This window comes from Mustelus asterias, chromosome 1 (assembly GCF_964213995.1).
Source record: "Mustelus asterias chromosome 1, sMusAst1.hap1.1, whole genome shotgun sequence".
Classification (NCBI taxonomy): Eukaryota; Metazoa; Chordata; class Chondrichthyes; order Carcharhiniformes; family Triakidae; genus Mustelus; species Mustelus asterias.
In genome coordinates this window covers 105,438,619-105,456,788 of record NC_135801.1, presented here as the reverse complement: position 1 = coordinate 105,456,788, position 18,170 = coordinate 105,438,619, and the positions used below count along the sequence as shown (strand labels likewise).

Here is an 18,170-nt window from a genome sequence, read left to right as displayed (position 1 = left end):
TGTGATGGAAAATAAATCACTAAAGGAGATTGAATGTCAGCCTGATAGCTGGCCATGCTTAGGCAGCTGGGAGGACCATGTTTGTGTAGGATCTGTGCCAATAATGGTGCTTGCTGCCTTGAACTTGTAACTCTTTACTTCAGTCAGAAGCATGTTGAATTTTCTTTGCCATCTCTGACCAATGGCTTTTTTACTGCTGCACAGCAACCCTTCATGTTTCTGCCAATATTCTGTACTTTGTTTGCGTTAGTAAGTCATGAATTTCATTTCGCATTTGTGGTGCATTTTAAACTCCTTTTTAGGAATTAGAGAATTAAAAATTAGTATTTTAACCCCCTCAAGGCCAGATATCCTTCATGAAGTCCAGTGCCCAAACAACGTAGTATTCTAAATGAGATCTGACTGAAGCTCTGTACAGCTGAAAGATAACTTCCTTCTCTTTCTATTCAAGGGTTCTCATGATAAAGGCCAATATTCTGTTAGCTTTTTAATTGCTTTTTGTATTGGTCCACTAGCTTTAAGTGAGTAGTGTCTTAGAATCCCAAATCTCTGTTTTTCTACAATTTCTAGTTTCGTTTAGCTTTCTTGGGTTGGAGTGAATGACTCCACCTGCCATAGTTCTATCCATTTGTTTAATCTAAGTATATTTCTTTGCGTCTTCATGGATTCCAGTTGTACTGTTTATTGTCCCTCCCATTTTAGTGTTATCCATAAATTTATATGAAGGACTTGGAGTTGTGAATCCAAGTTGTTAATAAAGATGGTGAAAAGCTAAGGTCCCAGACCCAACTCTTGGGTGACCCAACTCAGCAAATTATGCTGATCTGAGGGCCTACCCTTTATCCGCATCCTCACTGTGCAGCTTGCCAAGCCAAAAAGCTATCTTCAATTAATTGTTTCCATTTTTGCAGATCTTCTTTATATTTGATATTTTTTAATGCTTTCTGGAAATTCTTAGAGACGATGCCCATAGGCATTCCCTTGTCTACCTTTGAGTGACCTAAAAATGCCAAAAATTGATGACAGGGAGGCTATGGCAGGTGAGAACCTAGAAACTATCATTATCATGAAAGAGGTAGTGTTGGGCAAGTTAATGGGGCTAAAGGTAGACAAGTCTCCTGGTCCTGATACTGGTACTAAAAGAGATGGCGGAGAAATAGCAAATGCACTAGTGGTAATTTATCAAAATTCGCTGGACTCTGGGGTGGTTCCCGCAGATTGGAAAACAGCAAATGTGACGCCACTGTTTAAAAAAGGAGGTAGACAAAAGGCAGGTAATTGTAGGCCGGTTAGCTTAACTTCTGTAGTAGGGAAATGCTTGAATCTATCATCAAGGAAGAAATAGCGAGACATCTGGATATAAATTGTCCCATTGGTAAGACGCAGCATGGGTTCATGAAGGGTAGGTCATGTTTGACTAATTTGGTGGAATTCTTTGAGAACATTATATGTGCAATGGACAATGGGGAACCTGTGGATGTGGTGTATCTGAATTTCCAGAAGGCATTTGACAAGATGCCGCACCAAAGACTGCTACATAAAATAAAGATGCACGGTATTACGGGTAATGTATTAGCATGGATAGAGGATTGGTTAACTAACAGAAAGCAAAGAGTGGGGGTAAATGGGTGTTTTTCTGGTTGGCGATCAGTGACTAGTGGTGTGCCTCAGGGATCAGTGTTGGGACCACAATTGTTTACGATTTACGTAGAAGATTTGGAGTTGTAGTGTGTCAAAATTCGCAGTTGACACGAAGATGGGTGGCAGAGCAAAGTGTGCACAGGACGTTGAAGGTCTGCAAAGGGATATAGATAGTCTAAGTGAGTGGGCGAGGGTCTGGCAGATGAAGTACAATGTTGGTAAATGTGAGGTCATCCATTTTGTTAGGAATAACAGCAAAATGGACTATTATTTAAATGGTAAAAAATTGCAGCATGCTGCTGTGCAGAGGGACCTGGGTGTCCTTGTACAGGAATCTCAAGGAGTTGGTTTGCAGGTGCAGCAGGTAATTAAGAAAGCAAATGGAATTTTGTCCTTCATTGCTAGAGGGATGGAGTTTAAAAACAGCGAGGTTATGTTGCAGCTGTATATGGTACTGGTGAGGCCACACCTGGAGTACTGTGTAGCTTTGGTCTCCTTACTTGAGAAAGGATATACTGGCACTGGAGGAGGTGCAGAGGAGATTCACGAGGTTGATTCCGGAGTTGAGGGTTGGCTTATGAGGAGAGATTGAGTAGATTGGGGCTATACTCATTGAAATTCAGAAGAATGATGGGAGATCTTATAGAAACATATTATGAAGGGAATAGGTAAGATAGAAGCAGGGAAGTTGTTTCCACTGGCGGGTGAAACTAGAACTAGGGGGCATAGCCTCAAAATAAGGGGAAGCAAATTTAGGACTGAGTTGAGGAGGAACTTCACACAAAGGATTGTGAATCTGTGGAATTCCCTGCCCAGTGAAGCAGCTGAGGTTACCTCATTGAATGTTTTTAAGGCAAGGATAGATAAATTTTTGAACAGTAAAGGAATTAAGGGTTATGGTGAGCGGGCAGGTAAGTGGAGCTGAGTCCACGAAAAGATCAGCCATGATCTTATTGAATGGCGGAGCAGGCTCGAGGGGCCAGTTTATTTTTTTGTCCCCACTTAAGCAATGGAATGATACTAATAAATTTTCAGACCCTGACACTATTCTTGCATCAATAGAGCTTTGACGAATTATCACTAGTGATTTTGTAATTTATTTGTCTAGTTCTTATGCTGAGCAGCATTTCTGAGAAAGAAACTCTCCATGCTCTGGGTGTCTTGTATGTAATAATACACATTGTCACTTGGATTAAGCTGCACCTGCATTGGCTGGATCACCACCATGTACACTTGCAAGTTGGTGAGGAAGCCCCATGGCAAAATCTGCGCAGCAGAATTCAAGGTAAAAGGGAGTTTAAAGCAACAAATGCTTTTAGGAGACAACTGAATCTCTTTTCCAGAATAAAAGTGAATTCGGGGAAATAGTGAGACGGTAAAAAGCGCAGTTTGAAATTAACCAAAAGGAGTAGGTATATTGAACTAAATGCCCCCTCCCTAAAAATATCTGTTTTTAAAAAAAAACACCCTCCAGTGCATCTGGTGAAAACAGTGAGCAGCTGTACAGACTAGGATTAGATCCATTTGAGATATTAGCTGCAACTGCCATTCACAGACCTAATTAACAAGTTTGTAGCTTTCAAAATAAATGATAATTTAAAAAGTGCAGGATGAATGATGCACAACAGGTTTACAATGATCTAAGAACAGTAGTTTGTCCATACAGGTTACGGTGTGTTTACAGCACTTTTAAACTGATTTCTCTTCCTGAGCTAAGGGGTTTTATGAGTCAGTGAAGATGCATTGAGTGCTTTGTGTAAAGTAGATGCCAGTCTACACATTGTATTTGGGTTATCAGTTGGCTGCATCGCAGTTTTATTTCTGATTAGCTGTACCTGCTGTGGAATACGTCAGCAGCCTTTTGTTTGTGTTTCAGTATCTAACGTGGCAAGGCTAGGGACTTGCTGGTGACTCACTCCATCGATTAATTGGACTCAAATATTTTGTTTAAATTGACTGTATGGTACTGCTAAGTAATGCTGCAATAGAAATTTACCACCCTCCTTCTTCAAACGCTCAAATATTGGTATGCAGTTTAAATATTTAATATTATGGTCCAATTTATCCAAAACAATTTGGAGCTGAAATGGTTTATTTTGGGGCAGTTCTTGTCATTTCATTTGTCACTCAAAGTTAATTGTGTGGATAAATCTTAGCGGAGGCAGAAACAACATTAAGGAATGAGATTATTCTGAGGCTGCTACTTGACTTCCCTGTTTCAACTGGAATGACATTTGATTAACATGTTGTAACGAAAGCACAAAATGTTGTAATTCACCTTTTTTTGGGCGAGGGGGGAAGAAAAGCTAAAAACTCACGTTTCTGGTGGAATTGTTCATCAGAATTATTAGGAGGAAAGCACTTTCACTGTAGTTTAGGAATAGCTTACACAAGTGCCAGTGGTTATGCAGCAGATTAATTAGCTGCTTGGGAGTCCTGCTGAGTGTTGTGCAGTTTTCAACACTGCTAGCCCACACCATCAAGTTGGAGAACAGCATTGGAAGGTGCCTTTATGGTAGGACTGATGGCTGTGGTTCAAATTAAATTCAAAATAATTGGTCATAATCCCAGAATCGAAATTGGTAGGATTTTCTTTTGAGTTATTGATGTTAAAGGCCTTCCAACCATGGTAAATTTCAGTATTTTGACCATTTGATCACAGCTGGAAAGCGACAAGAGATCTCTTGCAGCGGGCAGCAGAAAGAGGGACTAATGTAGATGTAGTTGGATGATGGACATCACTGAGTGGTTGCAGATGAATTACAGTGGGTGCATGAGGATGATGCAAGACAAATGAGTGACAGACCATGACAGCAGATGTCCTGGCAGGAGTAGCTACAGAGAGGACAGGAGGATCTTCCATCGGAGTCAGTGCTCATCTATTGAATTTTTTGAAAAGTTGCATGAGTAACTGTCTGAGTTTTTGGGAAGGATTTGGGCATAGATAATTGGGAAATGCTGCAATGTTATTCAGTAAATATTTGGCGGATGTTGAATAGGCTATTATGCCTTTTATGCAAAATTTGTCTGGTCACCTTTTTCCACACTTGGATGGTTATGTGGAGGCAATGACACAGGTAGTTGTGTATAACATTGTGGAGATTAGGCTTGATGGGCTAAAGAGCCTTTTGTGGCTCCCTGTTTTTCTTCTTAAAAATAATCAACATTTTGTAATTATAATTTGAGCATGGTCACCAACTGATTTAATGTACGTGGCACAGATTTTGGTGAATGGTGTTGTCGCTTTAATTTGGCACAACAGTTAAATTACATAATTGTTCCAAGAAGGACTGCAAAATATAAACAGGGTGCTATTCCTGCTCCAGTACCACAGAGTATACTACTAGTGTCGTTGGATGCAAATATGAATGGTTTCAGTACTGGAAGACATGCAGGATGCACAGAAGTTGGTGAAAGCAGTTTGCGCTATGAATGTGACCAAACACAGTACCTGCTTGTAGCCCATGTCATGTTGCCCCCCTCTGACTGGGTTCGACACCTTTCTGATATAGTTGCAGACATTGTTTTGTTTTTATACACTGATATATATTCAGACTGTGCACTTGACACCACCCAGATCCATTTTACTGTAAACACTTGCTTTATGCTGCACCTCATTAGAGCTTGTCTTTAAACAGTGTTTCCTTACTGTCAAATATTCTCTGCTCCCCTCCCATAGGTAATAAATTCTGCTGAGCTTATGGTTCCATAGACACTGGAAGCACTTATAAATGGAGCTAGCATTCAGGTGCAAATTAGACAACTTTCCTTTGCACATTTTGGGATACAATTATCTGAGTAATTTTGAGATTGAGGTTGAACATGCTTGGGCCAAAAAGTGACTTTGGATGTGAGCCTCCCATTATAATTCCTGTAGAAACTGATAACTTATAAAAAGATATTTGAATTTCCAGTGACACACTTGAAATCTTGTCGTGCAATTCTTTTAAGTTTTAAGACTTTTATTGAAACAAACTCTACATCAAAATACTGTGGATGCTGGAAATCTGAAATAAAATCAATGTGCAGAAAAATCCCAGATCTGGCAGCATCTGTTGCGAGAGAAATAGTGTTAACATTTCAAGTCTGAAAGGACTCCTCTTCAGAGCTGAGGAAAACTATATGTTACCAAATAGGTGACTAACACTCTAAGCTTCAGAAAAGATAATCTTTATTAATGTTTTAATGTGGCTGATAACCCATATGCATGTGTGTTACAACACTCCATAGGATTGCTGTGTTCAAAAGAAACCGTTCTCCGTCAGTCACTCTTTTTCCACTGGATTCACATCCCCCCCGTTTCATTGAGCCATAATATCAAGTGACTATCGATGGGTACTGTTGTACCTGTTAATCTCAGATACTTTCAACCAGTTTACTTACTCCAAGGTTTTACCCCGGTGCCCTTATTTGCAAGGTGGACAAAGGACAAACACAAGTAAAAGTTCAACAAGTTTATTAAATAACACTATTAACCCTTAAATTACCCACATAAAACAAGAGGATACCCCAGCAGATTCAAGTATACTACCCGTAAAGATGGCTTGGTTAAACTGCAGGCCCGATTCTCTGAGTCCCTCTGGTCTGTTGTCACGAAGGTGAGTCTCGATGGCCGCTTCTTCCTTCCTTCCTTGTCTGGTCAGTCTTCCGAATGATCACGGCTGTCTCCCCTGTCGAGTCTTCCCTCCTTGTGCCTCTGAGTGTGTTCCTTTATCCCCAGCCTGCTTGCCTTTCCAGAAACTTCTCTGGCTTCTGGCCAATGAGGTCCCAGGAGGGGGTTCCAATACCCAGTGGGTTTCTTGATGTCTGCCTGACAGGACACCAGGGTCCACCCCCCAGGTGTCCATCTCCATGTTGTTAAACTTGTTATCAGGTAAGGTTTCTACAGGATCTCTTGGTGACAGAAAGTCTGGCCCGATCTGGGCTTCTAACAATAGACCGATGCATTTCAATGAGGTGCCATGATCTCCTGCTAAGTATCAGTAGAGTGTAACACCTTTGATGGGTGGTTGATGGGTCAGGCCCAGACACATTTGTGTATTGTACAATTGGCCTGCCTGTGGTTTGACTGTGTTTGATTTCAATGTGCCCAATTCTTTAATTTAGGATATCCAATTTTATCAGCCTTAAAACTAGGCCCTGTTTATATCACCACAGTACTTTCTTCAATTTGCAGAGAACTCCAGAACTGGTTATCAGCAGAAAAGCCCATTCAGCAATTTCTTCCCCTGGTCTCACCGGGAAAAATATTCCAGAGTCTTTAGAGTGTCACAGGATTCATCTCTTCGACCAGAGACTGATTTCCCCCCCCCCCCCCCCCCCCCGCGCATTCTGCCTGGTAGCTTGCAGAGGATCTGCTGCCCCCTCTGCTCTGCTGACCACACCAGCTGCAAGTGTTTGTCTCTGAGACCTCTTTCTCTCTCTCTCCAAAAATGTACAGATTGAAAGTCTATCTGCTGTCAGTCCAGCTGTTCCTGCCGTTCTTTTGAAGTGTGAATATCTTGCACCTTGCTCTCAGTTAAGTTTTAACCTGGGCCCCTCTCTCCTCATGGTTATCAAGCCACAGAAACTTGTTGGGCAGAAATCATAGATCACTTGACCCTGTATTTTACATTGAATTGAAGAGAAGGTTGAGGAGATTTGATAGAGATATTCAAAACCATGGACAAAATAGATTGGGAAAAACTGTTCCCATTGGTGGGAGGATCGAGAATCAGAGAGCGCAGATCTAAGGAAATTGGCAAAAGAAGCAATGAAGGCATGAGGTGGCACAGCAGTTAGCACTGCTGCGTCACAGCGCCAGGGATCCGGGTTTGATTCCTGGCTTCGGTCACTGCGGAGTCTACATGTTCTCCCGTGTCTGCGTGGGTTTCCTCCGGATGCTCCGTTTTCCCCTCAGAATCTGAAAGACGTGCTGGTTAGGTGCATGGCCATGCTAAATTCTCAGTCTGTGTACCCAAACAGGTGCCAGAGTGTGGCGACTAGGAGATTTTCACAGTAACTTTGCAATGTTAGTGTCACAAGTGGGCTTATTTTAATAAATAAACTTAAAAAAAGGAATTTTTCATTCAGCAAGTAGTTAAGATCTGGAATATGCTGCCAGAGAGTTGGAGGCAGGTTCGATTGAGGCATTCAAGGGAGAATAGGATTATTATTTGGAAAGGAAAAATGTGCAGGGTTGCAGGGGAGTGCACGAGGTGCATTGCCCATTTGGACAGCAAGTGTAGACATGGGTCGAATGACCACCTTTTTATGCTGTAACGATTCTGATTCTGTGAAAACATAATCATCTTATAAAACCTTAAATTCATAGCACACCCAAAGCTTTCCAAAAAGAGATTTTCACAATCCATCGTGCCTCTGACCAAGGAGTGTAAACTAAATTTGAAAGTTATTAATTTGATCTGGATGTTGGGATAACGCTTATTGTTATGGTTCATGTCAGAAATTCAAATGTTTTTATGGAGTCTGCCTGGATCATAAGTTTTGCACCTTGAATTTGGCCAGGATAAGCATGATATGTTTCACCTCTGGTATAATTCAAATGACCCACTAGGGAGCTTTTATCAAACAAACTTTATTTAAGAATAGAGTTATCATGTATAGTAAGAATATTAGCAATAACTTTTATCAATTACAAACAAAACAGCACGATAATGTATAACCCTTAACAAATATCTCAGATGTTCCAATCCCATAAACAAAACCCTTGCACGGGTTTAACACAGCAAAGACTTAATGATCACGTGATACTGGAACTGAGTCCTTCGGCTGAATGCTGCTGTCTCTTAATACACTCAGAACAGTTTGAAGTCAGAACTTCCCAAGACACCAGGGAGAGAGAGACAGACACTGCTTTCAGTCTGATGTCCACTCTCTTCTAAACTCTATCTGCAACCAACAGAAAATGAAACCTTAAACTCACTAGAAAGGAAAACAAGCTGTCCAAAACACATGACTGTGCTCCGAAGCAATGCAGGCCCATAAAGATCCCGAAATAAAAATAAACAAACTCCATTTAAGTAGCAATAAAAGGACCTCTACAGACAACTCAGCAGCAATGAAACTAAACTGAAAAATATCTGCTTACAACAACAGAGAACAGGATTTTTTTAAAAAACCTCTCTCAAAGGTACATTAACGTCACATTATGGAGCAACTGCAGGTAGTTATTTATAATAACTTTTGAGATTAACACTAAAATTGTGGGAAATGGCCCATTCCCTCTGAGTGAGAATTTGTGAGGGCAGGTGTGGTAAATGGGAATGATTCACACTGTGACCTTTGCCCAGAGATTTCAGAACACAGTAAAAGAGAATCCTTGAACTCTGTGACACTTGACATCACTTATTCCAGTTGTGCAATGCCCTACCTTTGTTCTGCTGCCACTGTGTTTTAAGAGATACTAACATATGATTTTGACCTTGACACTTGGAGTTACTCTTTGAGCCAGCCAGATAAATCTGGGGCTTAATGTATTTCACCAGTATACTGTATGAGTAGGCATTGCAAAACCTGTCAAAGATAAATGTTGCCATGATAAGCATGATGATATCTTCCCTGAGTTTCTGTGTCATCGTTACTGTAATGGATGGTTTCGAAAAAAAAAAGATAAGTCCAGACATTCAAGGTGAACCTATTATCCAATCACCTCATTGCATTTATTTCAAATTTGGACTCTTTTTAGGACATGCCAATTATCCGGGAAATATCACTCGAGTTTTTCCTGCCCCAGTTTTTTGCGCTACAATTAATTGAAGTTGAAACCATGTAATCTGAGTAATGGTGTAAATTATTTCTGGAAATCTGATTTTGTTTGTGAGGGTAGCATGCAAAAGCAGACATGGATATATGTATTTGGAAAAGATCTGTTAAATTCTTTCCCCATCTGGGGGTCTGGGAGAAGCAGAGATGTGAAATGGAAGGCAACCTTGGAGAGCAAGTTTGAAATGTTGCTGTTCAGCGCCATATGTTTTGCCTGGAATTTGGCTTGGAGCACAGGTCTCTTTTTCACCCACAACAAAATATTGCAGAGAGAAAGATTTGAAAAAGGTAGGCTTGAATGGCAGGTCAAACAACAATCCCACCCAGGCCTTATCCCCGTAAACCCAATATTTACCCTGCTAATACTCCTGATACTAAGGGGCAATTTAGCATGGCCGATCCACCGAACCTGCATATCTTTGGACTGTGGGAGGAGACCGGAGCACCCAGAGGAAACCCAAGCAGTCGCAGGGACAACGTGCAAACTCCACACAGACAGTCGCCTGAGGTCGGAATTGAACCCGATTCCCTGGTGCTGTGAGGCAGCAATGCTAACTACTGTGCCATCGCAGAACTTTGGATGAGGTCATGTTTGTGGAGGATGGGAGGCTGACCGGGAGAGCGTTGGGATAGTCAGGCCTAATGAGAGTTTTACAGTAGCGGAAACCTGTTTTATAACTTTCATATTTAGAAATACAATGTAACTGGAGGGGATGGTCAGATTAATGGGGGAAGAATTAGAATTATGTAGGCTTGTTGTTGTGGAATCCTTGCTTGTGCTGCTTCTAGATGATGCAAGAGAATGACGTTCTGAGACAGCTGAGTCAGACGACAGCAATACATTCCGAGCCCAGCGAAAATGCTACCTGGTTCAAACAATTGATCTGTTTGCAAAGCAGCATTTGATTATAAGAAATATTCAGCTGGCAAGGCAGCATCTGGGGAGACAAATCCGTTAACGTTTCAGGTCGACCTATCAAACTGGAAAAAGTTAGAAATGTAACAGAATTAACCGAGTACAGAGGCAGGGAAAAGCGGGTGGGGACTGTTTCTGACAAACCAGGAGGAATACATGAGATAGTAAATAACAAAAGACAAAAGGTGGTGGTACTGGGACAAGTACCAAAATAAGAGATGGGCCGAGAGGAAACGCAAATGGAATTGGCAGAATTGTGACCCACAGCTGGTGTTTGGGTGGGAAATGAATGGGGGCAGTAGTTATGATCTGAAATCGTTCAACTCCATGTTTAGTTCTGTAAAGTGCTTGATCAAAATGGTAAGATGCTATTCCTCAAACTTGTTTTGAACTTCATTGGAACAGTGATGGCGATGGCAGAGAGTCTGCCTTCCACAACTTTCTTGGCAATGAGCAGGAGGCTCTTGGCCTGGGTATTTGGTGAGAAAGTAGGTTAATCCCAGGAGTGCAAACCTATCCTATTGATAGAGGATCCCCAGGCCAAACCACATTCGCTCACAATAGCTCTGGTGCAACCATCCACCATTTCAAGCACTGACTGCCTGGGAAATTGGAGTGGTGTTCGATCTAAAGTTTTCACATTCATTGTTAAGGCTGAGGAGAAAGATGAGATGCTTTTCCCTCGGTTTGCATCGAGTTTCATTTTGGAACATTGTAGGAGGCCAAGAATAGAATGGTCAGTGGTAGTGAAATGAAGAGTTAAATGACAAGGGACCAAAAGATAATTTGCACTTGTGGACTGAACATGGTGTTTAGCAGATCGCCCATTCTCTGTGATCTCCTCAGTGTACAGGCGGCTACTGGAGTTTTGAAGAAGAGTTCTATTCTACTCAAAACGTTATCTCTGTTTCTCTCGCTACATACTGCCAGACCCTCTCGGTTTTTCCAGCGCTTTTTGTTTTTATCACAGGAGGCTATATTGTGGGCAGTGAATACAGTGCACTAAGAAGAAATACAAGTCAATTGCTATTTAATTTTGAACAATGTTCACCATTCGTGACTCTTCAGATACTGAAGTTGTTCATGTCCATTCACAGTAAGACATGGCCAACATTCACGCTGCGGCCGATAAATGGCAAGTAAAGTTCGTCACACAAGTGCCAGGCAATGACCATCTCCAACAAGAGAGAATCTAACCATTTCGTCTTGACGTTCAATGATATTACCATCGCTTTGTCCCCCACGTATCAACACCCTTGTGTTACCTTTACCTGGAAACTGAATTGGATCAGCCATATAAATACTGTGACTACAAGAGCAGTTCAGGGGCTGGGAACTCTCTGTAATGCCCCTTCCGAAAGCCTGTCCACCAACTGCAAGATGGTAGTCTGATGGAATGCTGTCCACTTGTCTGGATGAGTGCAGCTTCAAAACATCAAATTCAACATCCAGGGTAAAGCAGCCCACTTGATTGGCACTTCCTACACCACTGACACTGAGTGGTAGCAGTCTGTACCATCTACAAGATGCACTGCAGCAACACACCGAGGCTCTTTCGATGGCACCTTCCAAACCCGCAACCTCTGCCACCTAAGAGGACAAGGGCAGCAGATGCATGGGAACACCACCACCACCTGCAAGTTCCTTTCCAAGCCCCACACCATCCTGACTTGGAAATATATTGCTGTTCCTTCTCTATCGCTGAGTCAAAATCCTGGAGCTTCCTTCCTAACATATGGATATCCATATGGATGTACCTACACCATATGGATTGCGGTTGTTCAGGAAGGCAGCTCACTACCACTTTAGATTGTGGGTTACTGTTAATTGCTCTCTGAAATGGCCTTGAAAACCACTCAGTTGTCAAGGACAATTAGGAATAGGCAATAAACGCTGGTCAAGCCAGCAACACCCTCATCCCATGAAATGACTATTTTTAGAATTCTATCACTTAGCTAGTATCTTCAGTATATACAGACTACTTTTTAATTCCACCGTCTCACTACATTGCATATTAGTAAAGTCATTGAAACTTGGAGAGGTTAAATATCTTCCAAATCCATCTGTGCAGAGGGTTAAAGACTCAAAGCTTTATGGAAGATTTGTTGAGAAGTCTCTGAAAGAAATGTGTTATATCCCCTACATTTACAGGATCAGATATTTTGCAGTGTGAGATATTGGTTGTATTTGAAAATATATTTTCAAAAGCAGCATTCATGTGCACTGGCTGTTATCTGATGCTTAGTACTGCTCAACCTTTAGGACACTGGTAACACTTCTTTTGTTAATTACTTGTTTTTTTTTCTCTCCCCTTCCCCTGGCATCTCAAGATGAAGAGGATGATGTTCTGCATAATAGGAAGATAATCCAAAAATCCAGAGAGAATGGCAGCCACCCTGGAACGTCGGGCTCTGGAAAGTCCGCAGACACTAAATCACAGGTCAAATCGCCACAGCCTAAACCAGCAAGTCCAGTGAAATTCACCTGCACGTCAGTGCTTGATTACTTTGGCACGAGCAGTGTGCAGAGATCAAATAAAAAACTGGTGGCTAGCAAAAGGAAAGCAGTAAGGATTTTTAAAAATATGTTTACAATTGTTTATCATTTAACTTTGGTTCTATTTGGAGATGGGAAGTGCAACTGTTTAGATTATTACTGTTTTGGAGGGACTATCCACATTAGAATTTTCACAGGAGTACAACTCTGAACTCCTTACCTTCCCCTCTTGCAGTTGTTTATTTTCATGAAGTCATTATGATTTGGATGCTTATGAACTTTTAAATCTGTCTTCGTGTCCCCCCCCCTCTTTATATTCCACTCCTGAAACTTTGACTCTTTTTGGTAGCCATCCTTCATGTGAGGCTATTTGACTGTATAAAGCATCTCATCTGGATATCTGGAAGGGGAGTTCTTAGGTATAGCGTTTCCTGGTCTCCCTTCCCCTTTCCAAGGACCTGGGAGCTAATTGTAGCATTGAAGTCAACTAATGAAAAACCGATTGGGTTTTGAACCTCACTCGCTGCGTCCCACCCAATTGACTTCCTTAGGCCATGGATTCTCGGACTCTGCTTCAATCATGTACAAATAAAAATAACTGGTGGCTAGCAAAAAGAAAGCAGCAAGAATTTTTTTAAAAAAAGTTGATGTTTGTAATCCCTGTCTTTACCATTTAACTTGGTTCTGTTTGGTGCCGGAAAATGCAACTGTCTAGCTTATTGCTGCTTGTAAGGGCCCTTGTTTGAGCCATGGTGAGGGTGATTGATGCACATCTCTGGAATCCTCCAGTCAATTTAACTCATTCCACAGGTGGAAGTAAGCGCGCTCAGCAGAAACTTTCCAGCTGTTCACACCACCGGGATCCTCTGGTCCTGTCAAGAACAAGAACAAAGAACAAAACAGCACAGGAACAGGCCCTTCGGCCCTCCAAGCCCGCGCCGCTCCCCGGTCCAGGATTGAATCCTGAATCCAGGATCCCCGCCCAATTTTCCAGCCTATCTACATACTAATATCCTATCCACCGAGCTGTCCCTCACAGCTACGATGCTTTGTTCATCACAACCTATTAACTCACCCCCACCCCCCCATTCCAGACCATGTGATCTCCAGGGAGAGGCGAAAACCCCAGGGCCAATATGGGGGAAAAAAATCTGGGAAATTCCTCTCCGACCCCCTGAGGCGATCGAAACGAGTCCAGGAGATCACACTGGCCCTGATCAGAAAATGCTTCCCAACCCTATTCATTTCCACTTTCACGAACACCATATGAATTCCCTGCCCCCGAGACAGGTTCCCAACTATCCGCAGTCTCGCTCTGTACTGGCACCAGCAAGATGATCATAGAATGAAGCCTTGAAACGAGAAACAAAGAACAATTAGCCCGCGCCGCTCCCTGGTCCAAACTAGACCACTCTTTTGTATCCCTCCATTCCCACTCCGTTCATATAGCTGTCTAGATAAGTCTTAAACGTTCCCAGTGTGTCCGCCTCCACCACCTTGCCCGGCAACCCATTCCAGGCCCCCACGACCCTCTGTGTAAAATATGTCCTTCTGATATCTGTGTTAAACCTCCCCCCCCTTCTCCTTGAACCTATGACCCCTCGTGAACGTCACCACCGACCCGGGGAAAAGCTTCCCACCGTTCACCCTATCTATGCCTTTCATAATTTTATACACCTCTATTAAGTCTCCCCTCATCCTCCGTCTTTCCAAGGAGAACAACCCCAGTTTCCCCAATCTCTCCTCATAACCAAGCCCCTCCATACCAGGCAACATCCTGGTAAACCTCCTCTGTACTCTCTCCAAAGCCTCCACATCCTTCTGGTAGTGTGGCGACCAGAACTGGACGCAGTATTCCAAATGCGGCCGAACCAACGTTCTATACATCTGCAACATCAGACCCCAACTTTTATACTCTATGCCCCGTCCTATAAAGGCAAACATGCCATATGCCTTCTTCACCACCTTCTCCACCTGTGACGTCACCTTCAAAGATCTGTGGACTTGCACACCCAGGTCCCTCTGCGTCTCTACACCCTTTATGGTTCTTCCATTTATCGTGTAGCTCCTCCCTACATTATTCCCACCAAAATGCATCACTTCGCATTTATCAGGATTGAACTCCATCTGCCATTTCCTTGTCCAAATTTCCAGCCTATCTATATCCTTCTGTAGCCTCTGACAATGTTCCTCACTATCTGCAAGTCCTGCCAGTTTTGTGTCGTCCGCAAACTTACTGATCACCCCAGTTACTCCTTCTTCCAGATCAGTTATATAAATCACAAACAGCAGAGGTCCCAATACAGAGCCCTGCGGTACACCACTAGTCACAGGCCTCCAGCCGGAAAAAGACCCTTCCACTACCACCCTCTGTCTTCTATGACCAAGCCAGTTTTCCACCCATCTAGCCACCTCCCCCTGTCGACGGCACACCTCTGCCGTGGGTTTCATGGTGAAGAGGGGTGCATTCAACAGGGAACCCTGTTGACAATGGTGGGCTGCCTCCTTGTTTTCTGGCGGGTTGTGTGCTAAATCCCCCTGCGAATTGAATCTGGGTCTATTTTGTGTAGATTAGTTGTACACTTGGTGATCCCTTTGCCCACTTGATCATTAAAGGAATTAAAACATTTTTTAAAAGAGTGAGTTGGGGGCAATGCCATTGCCTCTGAGCTAGCCATACCAGAAATGTTCCAGTTTTAGGGTTTGACCTGTGTGGAATAGCTGATCTTAGCTGACGTACCAGCGCCGGTGTTGCAATTGACTGCAACATTTCTGCATTGGGGAGGCAAAATTGGTTGTGGCTGCTAAAGGTGCATATGTGTGAGGACATGACATGGGCCTGTCCTGATGCCCTAGGCAGTTGAATACCCAGATGATGTGCACTGCTGACACTTGGGTGGTTGATGTCCATTTAGGTGAAGAAGTTGGCTTAGTGAATGTGTGTAGAACAATGTACTTGTAAGGAGCCAATAATTTGAGAAAAATAAAATTGTTTAACTTTATTCTTCCCATCTTAGCCTTCAGGCAGTGCCGATTCCACAATAGACGATGAGGAACTCGCTCGCCAGCTGCAGCTTGAGGAGGATGCTGAGGTAACAAAAACTGAAAGACTTGCTATGCATTTAAAGAGAAGATGCAGGTTTTTGATGAAATATCTTGTCTTCTAGAATTAATCCACAGGGGCGGCAAGGTGGCACAAGGGTTAGCAGCCTCAGTGCCAGGGATCCGGGTTCAATTCTGGCCTCTGGTGACTGTGTGGAGTTTGCATATTCTTCTCGTGTCTGCGTGGGTTTCCTCCGGGTGCTCCAGTTTCCTCTTGCAGTCCAAAGATGTGCGGGTTAGGTTGATTGACCATGCTAAATTGTCCCTTAGTGTCAGGGAAATTAACAGGGTAAATATGTGGGGTTACATAGAAACATAGAAACATAGAAACCCTACAGTGCAGAAGGAGGCCATTCGGCCCATCGAGTCTGCACCGACCACAATCCCACCCAGGCCCCACCCCCACACATTTTACCCGCGAATCCCTCTAACCTACGGGGATAGAGCCAGGGTGCGACTGTTGTCAGTGCAGGCCGGATGAGCCAAATGGCTTCCTTCTCTATACGTTTGGGCAGGTACGTGGATCGGAAAGATTTAGAGGGATATTGGCTAAACGCAGGCAAATGGGACTAATTCATAGAAATCATAGAAACATAGAAACCCTACAGTGCAGAAGGAGGCCATTCGGCCCATCGAGTCTGCACCGACCACAATCCTACCCAGGCCCTACCCCCATATCCCTACATATTTACCCGCTAATCCCGCTAACCTACATATCTCAGGACACTAAGGGGCAATTTTAGCATGGCCAATCAACCTAACCCGCACATCTTTGGACTGTGGGAGGAAACCGGAGCACCCGGAGGAAACCCACGCAGACACGAGGAGAATGTGCAAACTCCAGTTTAGGAAACCTGGTTGGCATGGATGAGTTGGGCCGAAGGACTGTATATCTTTATGATTGTGATACTTTTATGTAATTCGTACAGTAAATATAAATGCCCAGGTGAATGTTTATACACATTGCCAAGAATGTTGGTAATTTGCTTGAATTTTAAGTTAACTTGGTGAACATCGCCTTGTGTTCATTGCCTACGTGGCTTGCGGTTCCTAGAACGATTTTAAAGTATCCTGAAATGTGAAACTTGCTACCATCTTACATGGGGGCAAATAAGGCCTTAATCAGAATCACCCCTCCAGCATAATATAGTGCAAATACTTGTCAGGAAATTTTATTTCGCTTTGGCATAGCCATTTTCATTTTTATTGTCTGAAGCCTCCCCATTGTCAGCGGGAACCTGGCTGGGATGGTGCATCCATTTCCCCTGGATTGTGCTGCTCTCCTATCACCTTTTTCATGCAGGTTTTCCCTTTGCAAATCATTATCCCCCAAGTTGATTGTGACACCTAATATGTAGTTGCTCACTCACTATCTGGCGAAAAGATTTGTAAGTAATCTCACGCCACTTATGCTTTTGTCCACTTAAAAATAATTCTTGACTACTTCCTGCAGCTCGAGAGGCAGCTTCACGAGGATGAGAGCTTTGCTAAAACATTGGCCATGTTGGATGAGCTGCCGAAAAGCAAAAAGGTAACTTTTGAAATTTAAAAAAGAAACATTTTAAGCTGAAGCAATAAAACTGATTTACAAAAGAGTTTGGAGACATTTTTTCGCTGTGGTACTTAACTGGAAAATGCCTAATTTGCAACTAGCAGCAAAAGGACGGCATTTTTGAAATCTGTTTGGCAACGGTAATTTTAAGCAAGAAATCTGTGTTTAACATGGCACCATTTTTGATGTGGTGTCCTGGAGAATCAAATCTCCAGAGCAAACCTCGTTGAGCTTGTAGCCCTTGGAAAGTCTGTTTTTTGTTTTGCTCATGGGGATGTAGGTGTCACTGGCTAGGCCAGCAATTATTGCTCATCCCTAATTGTCCATGAGAAGGTGGTGTTGAGCTGCCACCATGAACCGCTAGGGGTTGGGTGGTTTGAACACATGTTTCTGATTGAGATATGAGTAGCCCAGGGCTAGAAAGGAGGAAAATCGAAGTCTACGGGGGCGATTCTCCTATCCCACCGCGCTAACTTTTCAGCACAGCGGGCCTGGAAAATTGCATGTTCACCGATTTTGCGTGTGCATCTCCCAGTGCCGGATATCTGGCGCTGTCTGAGCCGCACTGGAAACTGGAGGGAACACCAGGTAAGTGATTTAAATCTACTTTTAATGTAATTTAAACCTAATTAGTGGGCCGTGACTGAATTCTCCAGGCCCGCAAGCTTCTCTGCCCTGTCAGGAATATTTCACTCCAGC

The 18,170-nt window shown here is 43.0% G+C and overlaps 1 protein-coding gene across 3 annotated transcripts in view; it reads left to right on the top strand.

Moving 5' to 3' along the window:
• Nucleotides 1–18,170, top strand: part of rfc1 (replication factor C (activator 1) 1) — a 77,360-nt gene that overhangs the window by 17,106 nt on the left and 42,084 nt on the right. For all 3 annotated transcript variants that reach the window (XM_078216027.1, XM_078216035.1, XM_078216044.1), the window contains exons 5-7: nucleotides 12,652–12,887; nucleotides 15,835–15,909; nucleotides 17,373–17,450. In XM_078216027.1, coding sequence (XP_078072153.1) covers nucleotides 12,652–12,887; nucleotides 15,835–15,909; nucleotides 17,373–17,450 — 389 coding nt within the window. The remainder of the gene's footprint in view (nucleotides 1–12,651; nucleotides 12,888–15,834; nucleotides 15,910–17,372; nucleotides 17,451–18,170) is intronic.